Source organism: Corvus brachyrhynchos, unplaced genomic scaffold (genome assembly GCF_000691975.1).
Source record: "Corvus brachyrhynchos isolate BGI_N302 unplaced genomic scaffold, ASM69197v1 scaffold175, whole genome shotgun sequence".
Classification (NCBI taxonomy): Eukaryota; Metazoa; Chordata; class Aves; order Passeriformes; family Corvidae; genus Corvus; species Corvus brachyrhynchos.
The window spans coordinates 2,095,957-2,116,930 of record NW_008238448.1 but is presented as its reverse complement, the minus strand read 5'-3'; the positions used below and the strand labels follow the sequence as shown (position 1 = coordinate 2,116,930).

Genomic DNA, 20,974 nt, shown 5'->3' with positions numbered 1-20,974 from the left:
AATGCCATTAATAACATTCCAAAAAGTACAAGTAGAATCCCATCTTCATTACCTCAGTAATCCTGGGAGAAAGAGAAGCCAAAAAACTTGTATGTTTAAAATTTTAGTTACGTGTTTTTGTTCATGTCTCACAAGAGACAAATCTGCCTGCCTTTTTCTCTGCAGTATGAGAGCCAAAGTTTTCCCACGCATTTCATTCCAACTTTGTTCTCTATTTTATACCTGCATTAGTATATATATAACCTTTGTGGTTCTATGTGGTTGTACACTACAGTCCATTGCACTGAACTGTGCATTCTCACTTTTAAGAATGTCATATGAAAAAAGGGTCATGGATTGGTCTTAAATTTTAGGGTAAGCTGCTCCTATAGACACATGCTATGCAGCTTGAATAGCAGGCATACTATGCTTTGTCAGCAAAACTTATCTTTGGTAGCAGTTCTGCTCCTTAAAACTGAGTTTCCAGAGTTACCTCTTAGCATCTGCTTCTCTTTTCTTGCTATCTACATACCGATGTCATTAATATATAGGTTATATGGTTGTACATTAATTCTGCTGTCCCTACCTGTTTGGTTTTTTTTTTTTTTTAATGAGTTTCTGATATATGATACAGTAGAGAACATGGTGGAAAGTACCTGTGGTTGGGCTGAAAAACAGTGGTGTTTGGACTGGCTTCACTTTTATGCACAGCACCATGGAAAGGCACTCAGGAAAGTGCCTCAGGAGCTGAAGCCTCTCAAGACCTCTCCTCTTCATAGACTGAGCTCCTCTTACAGTGCTGCTACTTATATAATAGGAGCAGGATGAAGTTTAGCCACCTACAGAGGGCACGAGGACAGCAGGCAGAATGCAGCAATTCCCAATAGTTAGAAATTGTTGGAACAAACCCTTCTGTATTAGTGGTTTGTACATGGTGAAGTTCAGCAAAGTAATAGATTTCATGCAGACAAGTTTCAGTTTTAATTGATAAGTTATGTATTACCTTGACTACATTCACAATTATTTTGTCCTTCAACCTCTGTAATATTGACTCATACCTTTCTGTTTTACCTTGTTTCCTCTACTCTTTTCTACTTTCACTGTGTCTTGCTTAACCAATGCCTAATTTGTCAACAGAAGCCAGGGTCTGTTTGCAACTCCTGTGTGTCCCTTCATTTCATATGACAAGAATTCCTATAAACTACATCAGTGTTCTTTACAAGTAACCTGTTTCTCGCTATCTCATGGCTTTTAGTTCTGAAATTTCACCTCTTATTTCAGCTGCATTGAAATGTGAGAAATTACTCTTGCCATGTCTGTGCCACTTCTTTTTAGAATTCATCTCGCTCTTGAAGAATCTCTTTAATCTGTGAGCAGAAACAGGAACTTGTTCAGTTACAAAACATTTCTCTACAATCAAATTAAATGTGAGTTTTCTAGTACCACCGAATAAAGTATTTGCATTCCTTTGAAAACCACCTCATAATGAGCTATGTCCATCCCATTAGTGGCTTCCACTTGCCCCTGAATTATGGTTCAAGCTAATATATTGACTTTTTCTTTTGTTTAAAGCACTACACAAAACCAGGATGTCTTAGAAGAACTGGCAGTGAAACCTGTGATCATTAAAAATCCAGTACTACATTTTGCAACATTTTTGATGAATCACTGGATAAATATTTGGCATGAGCATGACTTCTGCAAGCTTGAATTGACTTTTCTCACCCTATTTTCTTGTCCCTTGATGCTTTGATCTTGTGTAAAAGGAAGAAAGGACAATAAAAACACTTACACAGATATTCTGGTTTCACAGAACATGCTTTTTTAATTTTGACAGTTTTTAATAAGGTTTCTGATTTCTTGAAGAACTGTAAAAAGAGAAACTGTGATTTTCCAGAAAAGAAAATAAAGAATAAAACAAAAGAAAGATATCCAAAAGAGTTATAAAAGAGAGTTGAGGATATTCCAGTTAAAGTTCACAAAAACAAGTATCTCAAGATGTATGTTATGAAATGGATATAGGCTTCATAAAGGATAGCTATAATTGTACACTGAAAACAAAGGCTTTTTATCCTGTCATAAAACTACAGTTAGATAAAAATATCTACAATGAATGCAGAAAGATTTGCTATGGGTGGGAAGCAAAAATATGAAGTATATTAAACAGATGTTAAATAAGATAAACCCAGAAATTTATTTAGAAGTTAGATAAATGAAAAGACAGATGAAACTGAGAGGAAAAGCAGTGCACTGCCTACAAAGTGTAGAACTGCTGTTTATTTTTCTATTTATATAAGTTTTATTCTTATTTCTCTCTATAGACTACCAGAATTGTCCCTAGATTTTACTTCTGACTAAGCTATCAAAGAATAGATAGCTGTACCAACAACTAAGTTATCTGTTGTACACAGGAAGATAACAACCAAGATGAGAAAAATAAACATTGATACATATGAGAAATGTACACATGCTTTTTTAAAAACCCAAAACTTCTCTACAGTTATTCCAAACTTTCTGATTTCCAGGGTAATAGGTTTGGTGAGAACCAGCAAAGCAGTGAGGAAAATGTAGTTTAAGGTTTCCTCAGTTAATTCTTTTCTTACTGACATACATGAAAAGGCACAGTTCTGCCAACATCTTATCCACTCACATATCTGTACACTTTTTCCTAATGTGATTTTATATAGTCAAATGGTCATCAGAGTCTTGGAAAAAGCTCGTACTCAATACTTAGAGGCAAATTTAGTGTTCAGTTTCACAGGCTAAGTCTGTCAAGAAGTTTCTAAATTTCTTAATGAAATAGTTTGCCCTCCAAGTTTTCTATGGGTCCTGGTTTTTAATACCTGTCCTTGCAAAAGAATCTTTAGAGAGAAGAATCAGACACACACAGTGATTCATGGTTTTTATAATGGCAGCAATTTTTCTTGACACATACATATAACTAAAAACATTATATATATCTTAAAAGCTGCATAGATGCTATCACAAAATGAACACCGTCAGGCTAGCTCTCCATATCTAGCAACTGATGTTCATGCGTCCTGGCAGGTAAGATTCCATGGATGTCATAGCTGGAACTGTTTGTCAAGAAATCCAGCAGGGCCAGTGGTTTTCCCCAGGGCATATCCAACATGAAGCTTCTGTGATGTGAACCATTTTCTTTGGGCCTCAATGTACAGCACCAAAGTTATTCCAAAAAAAGCAAGGAGTAACTCAACCTCATAAATTGCATTCATTTTAATGAGATATGAGGTAGGGATTGGAGGGGTCAACAGAAGACAGAAGCAGCTTATATTTCCATTGGGAGAAAAAACAGTATTCATCAACACAGGTCTTGTGACACGAACAGGAAAGCTTGCTTTTGGTCAATTTTGACCGCAACTTTCATACAGGCAAAGTAGGAACATGGGAGAAATCCTTTCCTTGGGACCACCAACCAAAATGAAATCCTTGAGTGGAGCCATGAAATGAGAACTTAATAAATAAAAGAAAAACTGTTCTTTCTTTGGTTTGAAAAAGCTGTAAAATTTATCTTTCTTGTCTGCTATTCTCAGTTACAGAATACCAACGCTCCTTGTTCTTTTGTAGGCAGAATATACGACTGAAGAGAAATGAGAAGCAAGGGGGGAAAAAAGGCACTTAAAGATAGTGTCTTTTAATCAGTGACGAAATATTTGACTCCCCTTTCTTGAGAAGTTTAGAAGAGTGCTGCTTTTTATCCTTTCAATAAATACTTTTCTCTCTCTCAATTCAGACTATTAAAAATAATAAGAGGAATATAATACAACTTTAAATGAGAGTTTATATATCACATGCTTTATGACAGCTGCTTTTATTTCACTTTAGATTAACAAAGCCTTTATGTTGAGACTTTGGAGCTGACCTTACAAAGAAGCAATACCATTAGCCCTGAAGCACATGTTTCCCATTTAATGTTTCTGAGGTAACATTCTTTGTGAAAGTGAGAGAAATGAGAACACAAACTTGCAGGAAAAATAAAAGTTTGACTGTCCTCCTTTTGAACAGAATTAAAGTCAGTTTGGACACTTGAAAATATGAAGTGAGAGGCCATGGCCTTACAAAGAGTTTCTCAATGTGATCCCAAGAGTTACAATGCTCAGCTTTCCTTTAGTACGCCATAGCTTTTTGTCATTTCCTCTCAAGAGGCTGAACGTATTTTGCCATCTCAATCTGAAGTGAAAGGTCTCACTTACATCAATGTTATTTCAGTTTTAACCAGCACTACTCAAATGATTTATAAGCACATGCAACCAAGAGAGCACTGTAATAGTTAAAGCAAATGAACCCAACAAAGTTATTCTGGGGTACAGCAGAAAGGAATTGGATCTGCCATATCTGACAGGGCCCTAAGTTACTGTAATGCCTGGAAATCAGACTAATCTTAATGACGTTTTACCATTGCCATGTGCTACTGGCTCAGTTCAAGAGCAATTCACTTGTTTTTTTCCATCAATAAACTTAACAGTGCCTACGCACAAGTCCTCCATCCTTCTTTTGCTCGATACCTTCATGCATTAAAGCCTGTTCAGTATTCTTCAGCTACTGCCACAGTCAAAATTTTATGCTTGTAACCCTTCTTACATTCTTTTTAGTCACTGAATGTGAAAAGCTGCTGACTAGAGTCTACAAGGTTCAAAACAAACTCAAGAGAACCTAAAAAACACAGGAATGAGATGGACAAAGGCACAGTTTGGATGCTCTTTATATTTGGGGCCTTGCCAAAGCAAAGAAAAACCTGTATGCACAAGAAAAGGAGAAAAACTGTGTGATTTGAAGGAGAAGCTGACAAATTCAGCTCTAAAATTGTCATTGATACCAGTGGAAGTTGGACCAAAGTTCCTCTAAACATACGGCCTTTCACTCAAAGCAAGTCTCACCTTTGAAATACTCTTCTGCAAAGTTTTCCAACAGGAACACTGCAGGATTTGCTAGAGCTGCATCCAGGTTCCGAGAGACATCCCTTGCACAGATACCTGGGACCAGTTTAGAGTGGAGACATGGGACTTTTTTATCTTTTTCTATTTTTTTTTTTTTTAAGAAAGAGACAAAACTGTTTGTTTTTTAAATCCACGTTTAAGCATTTAAATTCAAAATTCTAATTGAAAACCACTACTTTTCTCTCTTCTTACAGACCCAAATGAGAATTCTTGGAGGCTGAGCACTTCTGAAAATTAGAGATGTTATTTAGTTCAAAAGACAATGAAGAAGCAGACTGCTTGGAGCATCCCTGTGACGCTCCTGTCCTAAGCCCCAGGAATTTCAACTGCTTTTTGCCCCAGGACCAATATTAATTTTCAGAGAGCCCACCAGAATGTGCACAATACCTTTTCCTAATCTTGCAGCTAATCCGAATCTATGTTCCAGATATCAGATGCAAACAGACACACAGATTTTCTAAGGCTTCCCAAAAAACTGTGGTTATTTTAACTTAAAATAAGCAAAGCTGTACAATTTTACTATTTGCTTTACCAAGTCCATTCCCTCATATGTACGTATTCTTTAGACCAAGGTTAGACTCCTCCAACCAATAAACCAACCAATGTTCATGACTTTCCTTCTGCCCTACCTTTTGGTGCCTTTTCCTCACCAGTGGAACACTTTGTCCTGCACTCTATGTGCCATATGTCTGAACTCTCCTCTTTCAGTTTGGGCAACCACCCTTTTTTGTTTGGTTGGTTTGGTTTTTGTTTTATGCTGTGTAAACCCAGTACTGGGGAAGAAGAAATAACAGAAGTATGCTCACATGACATTTTTGCTATCAGGTATCTGGTATTCCTTGGCAATATTCCACGTAAGAAATTACCCTCTTCCTGTACAATCCTCCACTTTCCTCTGATACATTTAACTTCTGACTCTAGACTGTTGATTTCCTGTGTTACACTGATGACATAGCTGCAGTTAAGTGACTCCTATGTCTAAATCTGTATTTCAGTAAGGTTAGATATGTTCAGATCCAAGAAATCTGAAAGGTGAAACACTATAAATAAAAGTCACTCATGTGCAAGTGCAGACTTAAGTACCCAATAAGTCTTATTGAAATGACAGTCTGAATTATCACATCATCCTTGTACTCAGGTCCAAATAGGCTATTTTTGCCACATTAGCCCAAATTACAATTTACTTTTGTCCACGATTAAATACAAACTCTGGGGAAATCTTCCCTTTCTTTTTTCCCATTTTGCTTTCTCTAATAGCTGGTCTTGATATCATTAAATGGCTTAGAACAGGCCAATATTTAGATTTTTGTTCAATTTTCTGTGTTTGGTCATTTTGACTTCATTCTCTTTGATGTCTAGAAAATAATTTTTCTTCATGCTGTTTGTATTCAAGGGCAAAAAAATAATCTGCAACTCTTTTGGTGTGCTAAGAATAGGCATGGACATGTTGGGACAGGAAATGCATACATGCCACTACAATTAAAATAGACTAATTTGTTAGCAATTCCATAATATCCCCCAAATGCAGAAATTCTAAACAGTGTGTAGTCAGCTGGCCAACTCCTCTTCTCTTTTCTGCTGCCAGGCTCCACAAGCTGAGTCTTCCATAACAGCAAATATCATGGGGAGCGAGACAGCACGCCAAATTTTGTGGACTAATATTGAACACTGCAGCACTAGCCAGTATGATATAGCGTGAATTTCATACAGTCATTGAATCTCCCACCTACTAAAGCTGACCCCTTTTTTGCACGTTCCTCCATTTTATGATTTCTCCAGCTTTCTCTGCATGCTCTCGTACATGTCCACCTTTCCTGACGCATTCCCTTGCAAAGCCTGACAGCTCCATGTGCTGCCTGGGGAACTCTGGTGCTAACTGTAATTAAAGAATGTCATGTCTAAGAAGCTCTTTTAAAAATTTTTGAGAAAGTGTCTACTTTATTTATTCCTACAATGAACTTATGTGTCCAATGAATCAATATGGCAAAAATGATGTCCTCGGAGCTCTAACCGAACGACTGAAATCTTTTTCTCACTTCCCAGGTTCCAGTGAATGCTCTCACATCTACCAGAAGACAACCTATTTTATACCCAAACAGCTTAAGTAATGGTATAAAAAATGTACCATATCACTACACACAGACTTCTAATTAGAAGAAAGATATCACCTTTTCCATCTGTTTAAGGCTATCCCTCTGTAGCAACCTGTCTAATATACATTTCATGCAGGCCTTCAGAGCCCCCTCAGGAAGCACCAAAACTCAACTAACTGTTGAATTTTGTCACTAGTTTATCTTTTCTAAGAAAATGGATAATTTAGCCACAGAATTCTAGTAGTATACATGTTAAAGAGAGACAGTACTTTCTTAAATCAGGCTGGATTTGAGTCTGAAGTCCCAAACTCTCCAGAAAATCACAGCCAAAAGATGATCACAGAAAGCAATTTAAGATGCAGCTCTCTGACAGGTGTTAAAACCAATACATCTTCTATACAAATGCAGAAAATTTATAAATATAATCATTCAGTTATTCAAATCTAAAACAAGAAAAACAAAACCATGTTTTATCTTTACACCAAGGTTGTAAATTAAGACATGAGAATTGGGTCTTGTGAGGTTATGGAAATGCTGACAGCTGAAAGTTTTTGTTCCTGCATTACAGTTTCCTTTTTTTCTTTTTTTTTAGTTTTAAATGAAGCCTTTCTCTTGTTTGATACAAATGCCATTTCTGAAGAAGGAAATGTGGGTGCAAAAAATTACTACTCTTTTTTTCTTCATGGCCCTCTGATGATTTTATGCTGACTCTAAAGAGAAGTTTTGTAAAATCTTAGCTGCTGACAATGAACAAGCACTGTTTGAGCTACAGGGAGATAATGTAAGAACATAAACTCATTACATGATTTTATTTTTCCAATTCAAAACTAAACTTCACTTGCAGCCCTGAATTACTCTTGCTGGTTCACTTAACTGGGAGACAGAACTTAACTGGGAGTCACGCTTTGGTCTCTGTTATACAGCTGTCCCCTGTACACCTTTGTTCTGAGAAAAGGCCTCTGGAACATTGCATGACAGTAATTTATAACTGGATTTCCACCAGCAGTGCTGCTTTTGCATGGTGCTACAGATGGAATATTCTCATCTCTGCCACAGAAGTTATTCACAGCGTGATGCCACATTTTAAACTCGTCTCATGGTTCTGTGCAGTTTTACTGTAAAGTATGTCAGAGGCTTAACTATTCATATAAAAACCACAGCTGAGAACAGGAAGGGGAGACAATACTTTCACTTACTTTATCAGAGTCCATGAACCTGATAGATGGTTAGTGAGGCCATGTAATCATCAGTCTTCCCTTCTGACCCTTTATCCCACTCTCTACAGGGAGTCCAGGTTTGCATCAGGACTGGAAGCACCATCAAGAAAACTTTATCCAGGATGCCGGATGTCTGAGAGTGGGGGGAAAAAAAGAAAAAAAAATGAACCCAAGAACTCTCTTTTAAGGCAGAGAGGCTGATGTCAACTAAGGAATCAAATGCGCAAAAGTTTCACCCAGCTCTTTCTGACAGGAAAGACTGTCACATCAAGAAGGAAACAAGCCAAGTCGAGATGTGGAGGAAAGTAGGTGAAAGGAGGAGGTGGCCATAGCCAGACTTTGAGGATTTTGAGGACTTTGAGGACTTTGAATCCATTGAATTTGTAGACCTCAAGAAAAACAAACAAACAAAAAACCCAAAACAAAAAACCAATGTAAATTGACTTCTGAAAATATTTTTCTAGTCCCTATTTGTTTCTTTGTGTATCACTATTACCCTTAAAATTTCCAGTCTAAGTTTTGGTGACTTAACCAAAGGTGTATGACATCAGGAAGATCTGGGTTCACATTTTCTGTGTGCCACATGGAGTGCTGGACCTGGGCTATTTTATCTGAGGTTACTCAGCAGAAGGCTTCTGCTGTGTGCAGATGATGAAGTCTGCCAAGCAGTGATATAAAACCATGGAGGAACTCAGGGAAAAGTCCAATCATCCTGCAACTTCTCAGTGCTCTGCTGTATCTGAAGCTCAAGTGTGACTTCCATTGCTCCTAATTATGTCAGTGCTCTCTGTAAGTAGGCTTCAGGTCTGCAGCATTTGCACAGACTAATTTTATTTCTCTAAACCTACAAAACTTTAATTTCAGGAGAGTGAGTGGTGATGCAGCTCTGTATTTTGCATCAACAGCAAAATTCCAGCCACTGAATAAGGTAATAGTCTGTCACACTTCAAGGCCTGAAAGATCCTAGACACATTCCACAATTTATAGATATAACACATTCCTGAATGCAACACACTGCAGATGCTACAACACACATAGCATTGAAGAGAGGAAGCATTCTGATTTCTTATGTCCTTTCCACTCTGAAAGGTAGGTAGGGATTTTTGTTCCTTTTGTCCCCTCATGCAGAAAAGACACCAATTTGAAAAGCTCCAATTTCACACTATTTTGTGACAGTTAATTACGGAGTGTGGGGCTCCCAGTCCCAAACCACATACCAGCTCTGTAACCACATACTTTGTGCTCCTTCCTGATCAGAATTTTAATAAACTATCTACAGCAATTCACTTTTCCAATTCTGTTGCCAAAGCAAGTGACATTGTCTTTTAAAACAACTTTTATAGGATAATTCTGACATTACATGTTCAGTGGCTTAACATCATGATACATATTGAAAGTTAACCTTGGATTCAGCTTGTTTGAAATGTTTTGAAATAGAAAAAGCATCTGTGCAGGTTTGATGTCCACAAGCTATCATGATTATAAAAACCAAGGAGTGTAGTATTTCTAATTAATAGTCCACTTTCTCAAACTTGTATTTCTAAGAAACGCTCTTTGCAATTCAGCACATTGCCTCAAAGGGAAGGTATACAAAGAGAAGACAGGAGGGATTTGGAATCAGAATAAAATATAAAAAATATCAAGTTGCTAGTTATTGTGTATTTTAAGAGAAGTCCTCAACATAAGTTGTACCTATAGAAATACAAACACCCTAGAAAAACTGGAACATAAGAAAATAAAGGAACCAAGTAATAAATCTGTCCTGAAAACACACAGATACCATGTTATTGAGCAGAAATATGTCATTTTTACACATCCTTGACTTGAAACTTTGTAAGCTCTGTATTACTGGCACTCTATGAAATATCTCTTAAGGATTAGAGCGCTTAAGAGTAACAGTGTGGCCAGTTCAAGTCCGTGAATCAGTGCAACTTCTGTGCTTACTAGTGTTACAATGATTATAACCTTTCCAGGCATCATGGGAATATGTTTGCAAAGTATGTCTTCAGCCATTAGGGTCCCTATGGAGCAGTGTGCAATATAACAAAAAAACTTTTTTTTTTTTTTTTTAATGAAAGCAATGCTGTTATTGCTGTGCAGAAATCCGTTCCCTTCAGCTAAATCACTCCCACTACACATCTTCAAAAGAAGTAGATACTCCCTGTATTATTTAGATGAGGAAACTGAGAAACTGTGCAGCTTCTCAGAATTAGGGAATGAGTGTTACAGAAATAGCAGCCAGATCTGGGTTTCCTGAGCTTCCAAATATGTTCACCATTCACAGGACTTTTTCTCAGGGGCAAAATGTTTTTACACATGGACACATTCTGAAGGTTAAGCACAAGAAAGTGAATGAGTATGGTGCCCTGACTCATGTTGTTACAACAGGAGATGTATGAGGCAAGTCACAGAATTCATCCAAGCATGTATAAGGGAAAAAGGATTCTTTCTTAAGTCTGTATTTTCATTCTTTCTGATCATTGTTTCTTTCCCAAGTGTGTGCCTTTGCAACCAACACTTTATGAATTTGGGTTTTTTGTTGGTGGCATTTTTATTGCTGTTGTTTTTAATTATTTATATATGTATAGTCCTCTTTGTACTATCACCCAAATTTCTTGGGCTATTTTCTATTTTTCATATGAAGCCTTGAACAGACACAAACACGCCAGCCTTGTGGCACAATCCTATAGCCAGACCAGTGCACTAGTGACTTAGGTCCAACCCTTAGAGTGTGGCAAGCATATCATGGCAACACAGGTGAAAACAAAGTAGTTGAAACATCTCTAAATAATCTGATCAAGAGACAGCATAGCACAATATAGTATATTGAAAACATTCACTGCATATTAAAATATAAATTGATATGGTGCCATGGGGAAAATCATCAGTTAAATGATGGAGAAGGTGGGGATTAGGAAGAGAATCAAGAAACTGGCATCCTGCAGCAGTGACATGCCCTACTTTACATTGCATTCCCCCACATTTTGAATAGCCGTGTCACACCAAGCCATACTAACAAGAAGAGACTCTGTTCCTGTGGCTTGTTACAGTGCTGTTCTAAGTACACGGAAATGCAGAGTGCTTAGAGGAATATTATTCCTGCCAACAGAAGGAATTCCTGTGCTACTTCCACAGCAGACTCTTACCAGATGAGCATGTCAAATCTACTGCTTTCAAATCTGAAGCTGCCTATTATTTGCAAAGGAAGGACAAAGATATCTTGTGGATCTTAGTGATTCCTTTGGAGAATAGAGAGGGGGAAAAAACGTCCAGCTGATGTTCTCACTGTTTTGGTTGTTCTGTTTGATTTTCTTTCAACCACAAAGCGAGTCCTTGATCTGCCTTTCTGCCAGCTGTATTTGTCCTGAGCCCATAATCAACTGTGATAAGTACAGGGGAACTTGAGGAGCTGCTTCTACAGTTGTACAAACAGACATTGCCCAAAACCTGGTGCAATTGCAATGTTAGTCTGCAGCTACACCCCACCTCCTTTCCCCTTAGCAATGCCAATGGAGTAGCACACAACCTACATAGCCACCTATATTGCAAAAAGAAACATGATCTTGTAGACTGCTGATAATTGATTACTTATGTTTAAAAATACTAAGGATACTAAGGACTGCATTAAGCAAGGGAAAAAAAATCATGTGTTTTAAGGAAAATGTAGTATACTTTACATGTGTCTTCCTTTGGAATCAGAAGATTTTTGTGTGAATGCAGTCCAAAAGGAAAACATCACTAAATCTGTCCTATTTCTTTCTCAGCAGTGACATGCCTGCTCTTTCTTAGAAATTGCGCATCTAACAGAACTGAAGCCACACTGACTACATGGATTGCATACCTTCCTGGATTTCTCATGTTGTTTGGGCAGGCTAAGAGCCTCTCTTTGTGTGTGGCAATCCATAAAATGGCCTCACTGGGTTTTCTCTAAGTAAGAGAAATTCATCAAAGCACATCTTAAATTACTTATTATGGCATCATCTTGGGCTAAAATGAGAGCCCATATCAGGAAAGAAGCTGTAAGGGATGGAAAGGCGTGGGAACTGAAAGATGACACATCGTAAGAGATACCATGTGCCTAAAGAGAAACTGCTATTTCAGTTTTACAAGATCTAGCCTGCTCGGTATACCCTGACAAGCATCATGGAGAGCTTGTTTAGGGTGTGTGCAAACCAACTGGGTAATCACAGGGACTACAATAGAACAGCAGCTTACACACTAATGTGACTAAAATGCATTGCAACTCTAGTTAACTCTGTAGATAGATACAAAACTAATGGTTACTTGCAAACTATTTTAGCCTTGTTTATTTAAAAGATAAATAAAGATGCTAGACACACAAATGATCCTTATGTTCAATTAGATTAGGGATTTTACTTCCTTAGATTCCTGAAAATTCCTCACTAGACTTGCTTGGTATTTCCATGGGAGCAGTAGAGGGCTTCCTTTATCAGTTACAAGAACCCTTCCTGCCTGCCAATCTGTAATAGGCTCAGTTTTGATTTTCTCTTTGCCATTTCAAAAATAAAGAAATATAAAAACAAAGCAAACAAAAAAATAGTTTATCCACTGGAAGCAAGCAGTGCTAAAAAGCATCCTAGGCAATTTTATTGTACTCTGTACAAGATGGTGTTCTGACAGTAGACTTTAAGACCTTGTATCTAAAGCCTCATAATAATTATCATTGACTCAACTTAAAAGCTAGTGAAAGCAAAAGACCTTGATTTTCAAGAGTCATGTAAGGAACAGTGAATAACACTTCAGTTTCTTAACTGCTACCTTTCCATTACTGATGTTCAAACTCATTAATTAAGCAAACAAATTAATTAATTAATAACTGTTCATATTTTATATGTAAAGTAAAAACGTTTCTTGTGAAAGAAGAGAGACTAATGCTTTTTACATTTCTTATCTCAGGAGATACTTGAAGAGTCTTGTAATTATCCTGTGTTTTCTAATGGTGTAGCTCATTTCTGATCTGGTATTTTATTTCAACATAGGACTGCAGAGCAAGGGGACCCCAGCTGAGTTTTACAGTACCTGAGGAGCAGGCTGATACTGCCACCTTGGGGAGGACTTTTTCCACATTTGAAGAGCTCATGCAAGTGTCACATAAATCAGTTTGATTTTTCCCCTGTCATATCCTCCCAGGAAGACAACTTTTTAAAATCTTCTGCCCGTGCTGTTGTAACACCTTCCAGATGTGTTCCAACTTGGATTGTATTACATTCATAATAATACTGGAAAGAAATGCCTTTTTTTTTTTAAAGTTTGCGTAGCCAAATTTTAGAGCTCATTTAGGTAGTGCCTCATTTACACTACTCTTAATTTTACAGCCATCTTGCCATTGTAAAAGCCCTGTTCTGCATCCGGCTGGGCAAGCTGTATTTTGCATACAACATTCCCCTGCTTCTGGTATTCTAGCTTTCTTGGTAGTCTAAATCCTTGTCCATGCCAGCTTAAATTATCTAGTTTGATGTGACTACTAGGCCACGTATGATCCCAGATGTCATGAGGGGCATTACTGTGCAAAGGAAAAATGAAAAACACAGAGCGAGACTGGTGGTTTAACCAAAGTCAAGATTTCTAGGCAAATTAAAGAAACCATGTGAGTTTTATTTTACAATATCTATAATTTTATGAGACTGACCTACTCTTCTGCTTTGCAATTGAGTGACCCCTCATTCAGTCTTGAGTTTCTATTCACTAGCGCATGAAGGACCTTGCCATACACTTTATACATAAATGTGCCTTAAGACACAAAGGCTGTGCACAGCACAGAGGTCTAAATCAGTGGAAACTATCAGAAGTTGCCTCAGGTGCACACACAATACAGGGAAAGATTTAATGTCTGATTTCTCATGAGACTAGGCAGGCTCAAGAGCACTTGTCTGTGTGCTTTTAAAAACATTCAGTAACAAATTTTTTTACACAGCTACTTCCAGCCAAGTAAGACAAATGATGAACTCATTCATGACGAACTATGAGAATTTACACAAGGAGCTCCTACCTTCTGCCAGACCACTGGTTGTGCCTGTGGCTCCACAGCAGGACACAATGAGCTTCTAGAGGAGCTTCAGTCCCCCTTCACTGCTGTGGTTGGCAGGAATAGCCCTGGTGCTGTGGTAAACCAACCCTTACAGGCTCCCACATAGAACTACACCTCGTATGACAACGTCCCCAGCAGGACTGGGCTCTGGAAAGCACATTCCTCTTTTCCTGCCGCCACATTCAGCTTATATACCAGATTCATGTTCTCACTGACACATATCTTAATACCCTTGGAGTAAACTTGTGCCTGCACCCCCTGGGATTTACAGCTGGAGAGATGGCTGAACCTTGTGAACAGACAGGATGGGCTCATCCACTCTTCTATTCTGTATATAGAACCTGGTCATTAAAGCACAAATTTGCATTTATTTTCTGACCAGTTACTTTCCCACTTGTGGAAAATTGTCTAAAAAACAAGTGATAGGTCCTTTCTGGACAATCTTTTTTTTTTATCTCTGGTTTTAATGCTATTATAGCATGCCAAATAATGATGCTTGCAAGAGAAATGTATTAGGCTAACAGCCAACAGCTAATGCACATGACTGGTAGTTCTGCAAGCCTTCAGTTTTCTTCCTGGTTCATAAATAATTTCTGCATTTTAATATATTTGTTATTATTTTAATCCATCTTTGTTAAGCAAACATCTTTATCTCTGCAAATGATTTACACGGTGCTATGAAAATATTGCAATTAATAATTCAACATGCATATATGAAGACACATTCAAAAACACACAATACAAAGGAGTCCCACTACCACCATTATCGCTTGCACATTTAACTGCTGGTGGAATTCAAGTAACTTTTAAAAATATCAGTATCATACAATCACTTAGATGACTTCAAAAACAGTATTTGCAGCTAAGTCACAAAAATTCAACAGTGCCAATTACTGACCAAACATACCCAATTGAATGAGGATCTATCAGTAATAGATTAACCAGATTAATGTGTACGTAACAGTCTCAGCGTGGTACGGCACTGCTGTTAGTTTCAAAGTTCACATATGAACTTCTTTCTACACTGCACATGTGGTTTATGAACAAAGTCTGAATGAAAGAAGAATTTAAGGGAAAATAAGGTAAGTGACACAATATGAAATTAATCTAAGTATTTAAGCGTATTCTGTTTACAGGGGAAAAACCCCCAAATCTTTGATTGCGATTTAAAAAAGGAATAGACAAATCCATGTCCACTACCTCCTATTATTATGCTACAAAGTATACAATGCATATCGAGACTGATGAATAACTGAAGACAACCATTTCATAAGATGTCTTTTTTAAAAGGAAATTGATCAATGAAAAATCCACAAAACCCCACTGTGAATTCAGTAAGGAAGATGATCATGTACATATCTAATGCCACCTGTAACAAAATTAGTGTATTACCAGCTCTTGCATCTTTGGTGTTGTATTGAAGCTATTTCAAAAGTTTTATTCAGGCATGGAATCATTATGATAGAGAAAGCTTAAATTGCACAGCAAGAATCTAAATAAATTAATCACAGGAAATCCCAGTCTAAAATTATCCATGATCTCTCTATAAGTACCTAAACGTAGTAACTTAAGAACAACAAAAAAAACCTCTTTCTGAAGCTCACATGTCACAGAAACTTAAAATCCACTATTTGCTACTATGGTTTTACCTTCTGAAACACATCTCGATTTAGTCAAATAACCAGTCTTCCTGTTAGATGTTTAACATGCACTAAAACCCCTTCAGATACTGGATTAGAGAAAAGTACAAAGAGAATGAAAATTTTTATTTATGAACAATTAGAGTAACTGGAAATGATACCAAGCCAACTCTCCTCTCTATCCACTAGTCTATATACTTTTCCACTAAATGTGCTAATAAGCTGGTTTAGTATACATTTCCAAAATCTCCTTTTCATGAGATTGGCTATTTCAGCTCTTCTTTTTTTTTTTTTTTTTAAAATTGACATATTTGGATTTATCTGCATCAGAAAGCCCTTTCAGACTACTGTCTATTTCAACATCAGTGGTAGCTGATGAAAGACATATTCTAAGCTGTTCTCTGCTGTGAAAAAGTGCTCCCTTAGAATCTACTTCTCCTTGATTATTCATTTCTTTTTCCTAAAACAAGTAAATATTTACATCCTGAAACATTGTCAATAACAGCAGCACCCATTTGTCACCATTCTCTTCTTCCTTCCCTAGTTTGCCTCCTTTTCCTAACCTACTACTCTCTCAGAATGGCAACAGTGTTTTTCCACAGCTGTTTCCCAACTCCTCCCTTCTCTGTTGCCTCTCCTTAGCTCTATTTTGCTTCTTCCTAAAACTCTTTTCACATTTCAGGCAGGGAAAAACACTCAAAAGACATTGAATATTGGAAATTCTTGCCTCTTTTTTTTCCCCCTCCCCAAAGTTACTGAAATATCTTATGTTATTTGTATTCAGTGACAGGTTTGTGGATAAAAGCGCAGACAATGGCAGACAGCAATGAGATGAACATCAACCTTGTTGTCCTTGGAAAAACTCAGACTGGCAAAAGTGCTGCTGGGAACAGCCTGTTGGGCAGCTCAGACTTTGAGAGCCGTCTCTCCCCCAGCTCTGTGACTACGTGCTGCAGCCTCGGACGCAGCGGCCGCATTTTGGGGCTCATACGGAGAAATGGCTGTGAGTCAGCTCTCCGCGTTCGAGTACTGGACACTCCAAGCTACCCTCACACTGCTCTGAGCAAAGAGCAAGTGAGAGACACGGTGAGAGCAGCCTTGGCTCACCACTTTGGAGAGGAAGGCCTGCACTTGGCTCTCTTGGTCCTGAGGTCTGACCTGCCTCTGTGTCCAGATGAAAGCAGTGACACAGTTCAGCTCATCCAGGTAACCAAAAAATAAACAGAAGTCTCTGCCCTAATGGCAACTCTTCAGGTGACAATAGCTACAGAAGAGGTGACTGCAAAAGTGAAATATTTTTTTTCCAACAACAGCCTAATGAATTGAGAGTGGCAGATGTTAATTTCAGAACAAACATTGTAATTGAGTCCTCAGCAAATTGAAGCTCTATCCTCTCTTTCTGAAACTGATAACCCAAGAATTCCTTAGGCAGCTTAAGGCAAAATTTTGTATGCATTCAGTATTTTTCATCCCTACTGTCTAAAACAGGTGAATCAATATCAATACACCAGATCTTCTTAACACCCAACTTATCTTGGAAGTGGACAGACATCCTTTAAAGTAGTTTTATATATCTTAGCATTTAGGTTACAGAGTCAAGATCACTGCAGAGTGTCCTTCATCACCAAGGTAGGCTTCTTGTCATATAGGAGTTAGCAGGATTGCACCTAAGTTGTAAATTCATTTACACCTGTAAATTAAAGCCCAACCTCTTTTATTCCTATTAAATTTTTCTGTACTTCCTGCCAGAAAAGCAGCTTGTTCTCTCCATTCTCCTCCATCAGATAAATCACCGAAATTGAAGACAAACGCTCTGGCCCATTATTTAGGGTGATGCACTTGATTTGTGTTTTTCCTGAATTGCTAAGAATAGTTCAGTTTTATGGATCACAGCTGGAACTGAAGTTGATGTTACATAGAAATTCATCATTTATTTTTTCAACAAAAGGTGATCCAGTGTTTTTCAAAAAATTTTTTTCAAAGAGCTGTTAACAGCGTAGCAATATGGATATGTGGTAACTACTGATTTCAAACTAACGTGTGGCATGGCTAAGCAACTATTTTTCCTTATTTACATGAACACTTTTAAACTGGAGACATTCTGTTAACATCTGTAGTCAGGGAACAGAGAACTGCTAGTACTGCATGACCACGTATTTCCACTGAAGGTGGATGTCAGTGTCTTGGAAAGGAGAAAAAAGACCCAGAAATTTCAGCAACTCGGATAGCATGAACTGGATTACTGCCAGGAAAAAAAACCCATCCATGTAATTGGTCTGTTAATGTACTAAGTGTATGAAATGGGAGTGGGGAAAAGAAATAAGAGATAACTATCTAAGATTTGCTTTTCATTACAGGAACTTCTGGGTCCCACATGGAAGGATTTCACTGCAGTTCTACTTACTCATGCAGACAAGGCAGAAGAGGCTGGATACAGTGAGGAAACATACTTGTGCAGTGCCTCAAGTACCCTGTTGTCACTTTTGAGCTCAGTACAGCATAAATACATTTTCCTAGACAACCATAACAGCATAATTAAAGAGGAAAGAAACATTGTCTTAACAAAGCTCTTGAATTTTATACGAAAAAATAATTATCAAGTACTACTTAAACACAGCAAGGAATAAAATTAACTTTCAGGTGCTCATGTGTCTATTTTCTACAGTAGATAACATCTAATAGAAATAAAAGAGTAAAAGCCATCAACTGGAAAACTCCACATCCATACCAAACACCTTTGAACACACAATTAGAAATATCTCTTTAGATTACTGAACTACTTGCCTTTCATAGAGTACCTCACATTACTGCATCCAGAATCCTAGCTTCAACCACAGAATCAGAACAAGCTAGTGCTCCAAAATCATGCTCCTAATATGTATGTAGTCACAAATGAGATTTTGCACTACTCCAGACTGTATATTTCAGTTCACACAGAATACATATTGGAAAAAAAAAATAAAAATTTTTAAAAAATTTAAAAAAAAAAAAAAAATTAAAAATGCACATGAGTTCAGACTGTAAGGGAGCCTCTTTACTCAATTCTTCTAGCTTTCAGAAGTTCCTCTGAATTCAGTTTCCTCTCAACTTCCATTTCTAAAAAGAGCTCTCTGGTACTAAAAGCTAAGATTTATCTATTATAAAAGTGTTTCCCTACCATGACTCAAGATTAGTTATAATTGAGTTCTTGAACTACAAGGACTTTGTTTAATAAAACATTATTGGATATACAGTTTACAAGGCAGATAAAATGGCTTCCATGTGCCTAATGCTATTCAGCACATTTAAAAGAACTAATTACTATTGCTTATTCCCAGATGCATGAAAAACTAATAATTTACAGGCACAAACAAAACTCATTCTAAAGGGAAATCTGTTCATCTCCTGTTCAAGTAACGCATGTTACTTCTAATTTTATATCATTGTCATTTTGTTTTCTCTCCACGTACTGAATGAAGTTCAAAGCCTGCAAAATTTAGAAAGGCTTAAGTTTTTTTAATTTCAGTAGTTAAAATAGCATTTACTGTTTCAATGGTTAGACAATAACAATTTATTATATGCCAAAATATCTGAAGTATCCCTAAATAGCTACTTAAAAGGGTTATTGTAAATTGATCCAAAACATTTATTTTCATATTACTGAAAGGAAGGAATTAAAATAATTGATTTGAGGCTAATAGCCTAGCAACATGACTATTTGTACAACATAACTATGAAATAATTCTAACTGTAAAAACTGAAGAAGCTATTTCTGTTAAAACCAAAGCACTTTTTGTAAAAAATATCATTGCATAAAAGCACATAAAAATGAAACAAAATATAAATTAATTTTATACCTGTTTTAGCACTGGAGAAGTATCTTTTGTTTTGTTTGGGTTTTGGGTTTTCTTGGGGGTTGGTTTTTTGTTTTTTGGGGGATTTTTTAGTTTTTGATTAGTTCCAGGAATCTATTTGTTATTAATTATTTCTCAGTCCTTAGTCTTATCGTTTGGAAGTATATACCTAGGCAGACTAGATAAAGAACTATTCTAGCTAAGTGACAGCTTTGATCTTAAAGCAATTATAACAGCTTAGTTGTGGGGACATGAAAGTATGTCCACTTGTACATCTTAGGGCATAAACCACCGTAATTTAATCTTCCAGTTACAACTGACTGCAGACTACAGAGAGAACACAGGCAAGAGAAATGGGGCAGAGGCTTATAATTGATCTGGAAACTGCTTGGGAGAAGAGGAGAAAAACTATTACTAAGTGACTAGAAGAATAAAGACAATTGTGGTCTTCACTAACCAACTGCTAGTACTGCAACTAGCACACAAGGAATATGGCAGAGTATTTTCCTTATTTCCTTTAGCTCTTGCTAAATAGAATTTCTACACCTTCAAGCTGTCCAGAAAATTTACTTGCCTGTCTGTAGTCCTACCACGAACAAGACTTGGCAATTAAGTTATGAGCACTGAGTAGTTAATAACTGCTGACAACACACAACCTCAAGGACAATAAGCATAGTGAATGAGTGCATTCTCAAAACATTGGAGAAATAACATATTCTGGAAAAGAAGTCAAACAAAACGGGTCTTAGCCATGCATTTCGTGTTTTTTATTGTGCTTGCATCACTTTTCATTTCAATATCTGTAAAAGTTTCTAATAACCATTTATTTATTTAATTCCGCTGTTTGCCATGGTCTCTGCCCTGCAGACTCCTTTCCCTTTCACTTCAAATGGAACTCCTTTGTACGTAGCAACACACTGGTCATTGGTATGAAGATCAGGTTGGATTTGCTCCCAAATCTTCTTCTTTGGATTAAGTTCCTTCTCAGGATCTCCTGTTTCAAAACAAAGAATAACGTCATAGCACACAACTCAGTGCAAGAGCTCTATGTACTTGCACATCTGTGAGAGCCCACATAGCATCACTGCACACACTTTTAAGGGAAAAATCCCCCAGCATTCCTTTTGATTCTCAAAATGAAAACTTTGATTGGAATTAGGAAGTGTCTAGGAAATGCCTCCAGAACCTCTCTGAAAATGAGGATC

General features: G+C 37.3%; 2 protein-coding genes across 2 annotated transcripts in view; one reads left to right on the top strand and one right to left on the bottom strand.

Moving 5' to 3' along the window:
* The first annotated feature begins 15,001 nt into the window (after positions 1-15,001).
* On the top strand, positions 15,002-18,580 carry GIMD1 (GIMAP family P-loop NTPase domain containing 1). The gene is made up of 3 exons (XM_008635606.2): positions 15,002-15,378; positions 16,721-17,142; positions 18,294-18,580. Exons 2-3 carry the CDS (start codon positions 16,750-16,752, stop codon positions 18,561-18,563), a joined length of 663 nt encoding a protein of 220 aa, XP_008633828.1. The 5' UTR covers positions 15,002-15,378; positions 16,721-16,749; the 3' UTR covers positions 18,564-18,580.
* A 1,934-nt stretch (positions 18,581-20,514) lies between these two features.
* AIMP1 (aminoacyl tRNA synthetase complex interacting multifunctional protein 1) overlaps positions 20,515-20,974 on the bottom strand; it is a 32,316-nt gene continuing 31,856 nt past the window's right edge. The window contains exon 7 of the mRNA XM_008635605.2: positions 20,515-20,763. Coding sequence (XP_008633827.1) covers positions 20,597-20,763 — 167 coding nt within the window. The 3' untranslated portion in view covers positions 20,515-20,596. The remainder of the gene's footprint in view (positions 20,764-20,974) is intronic.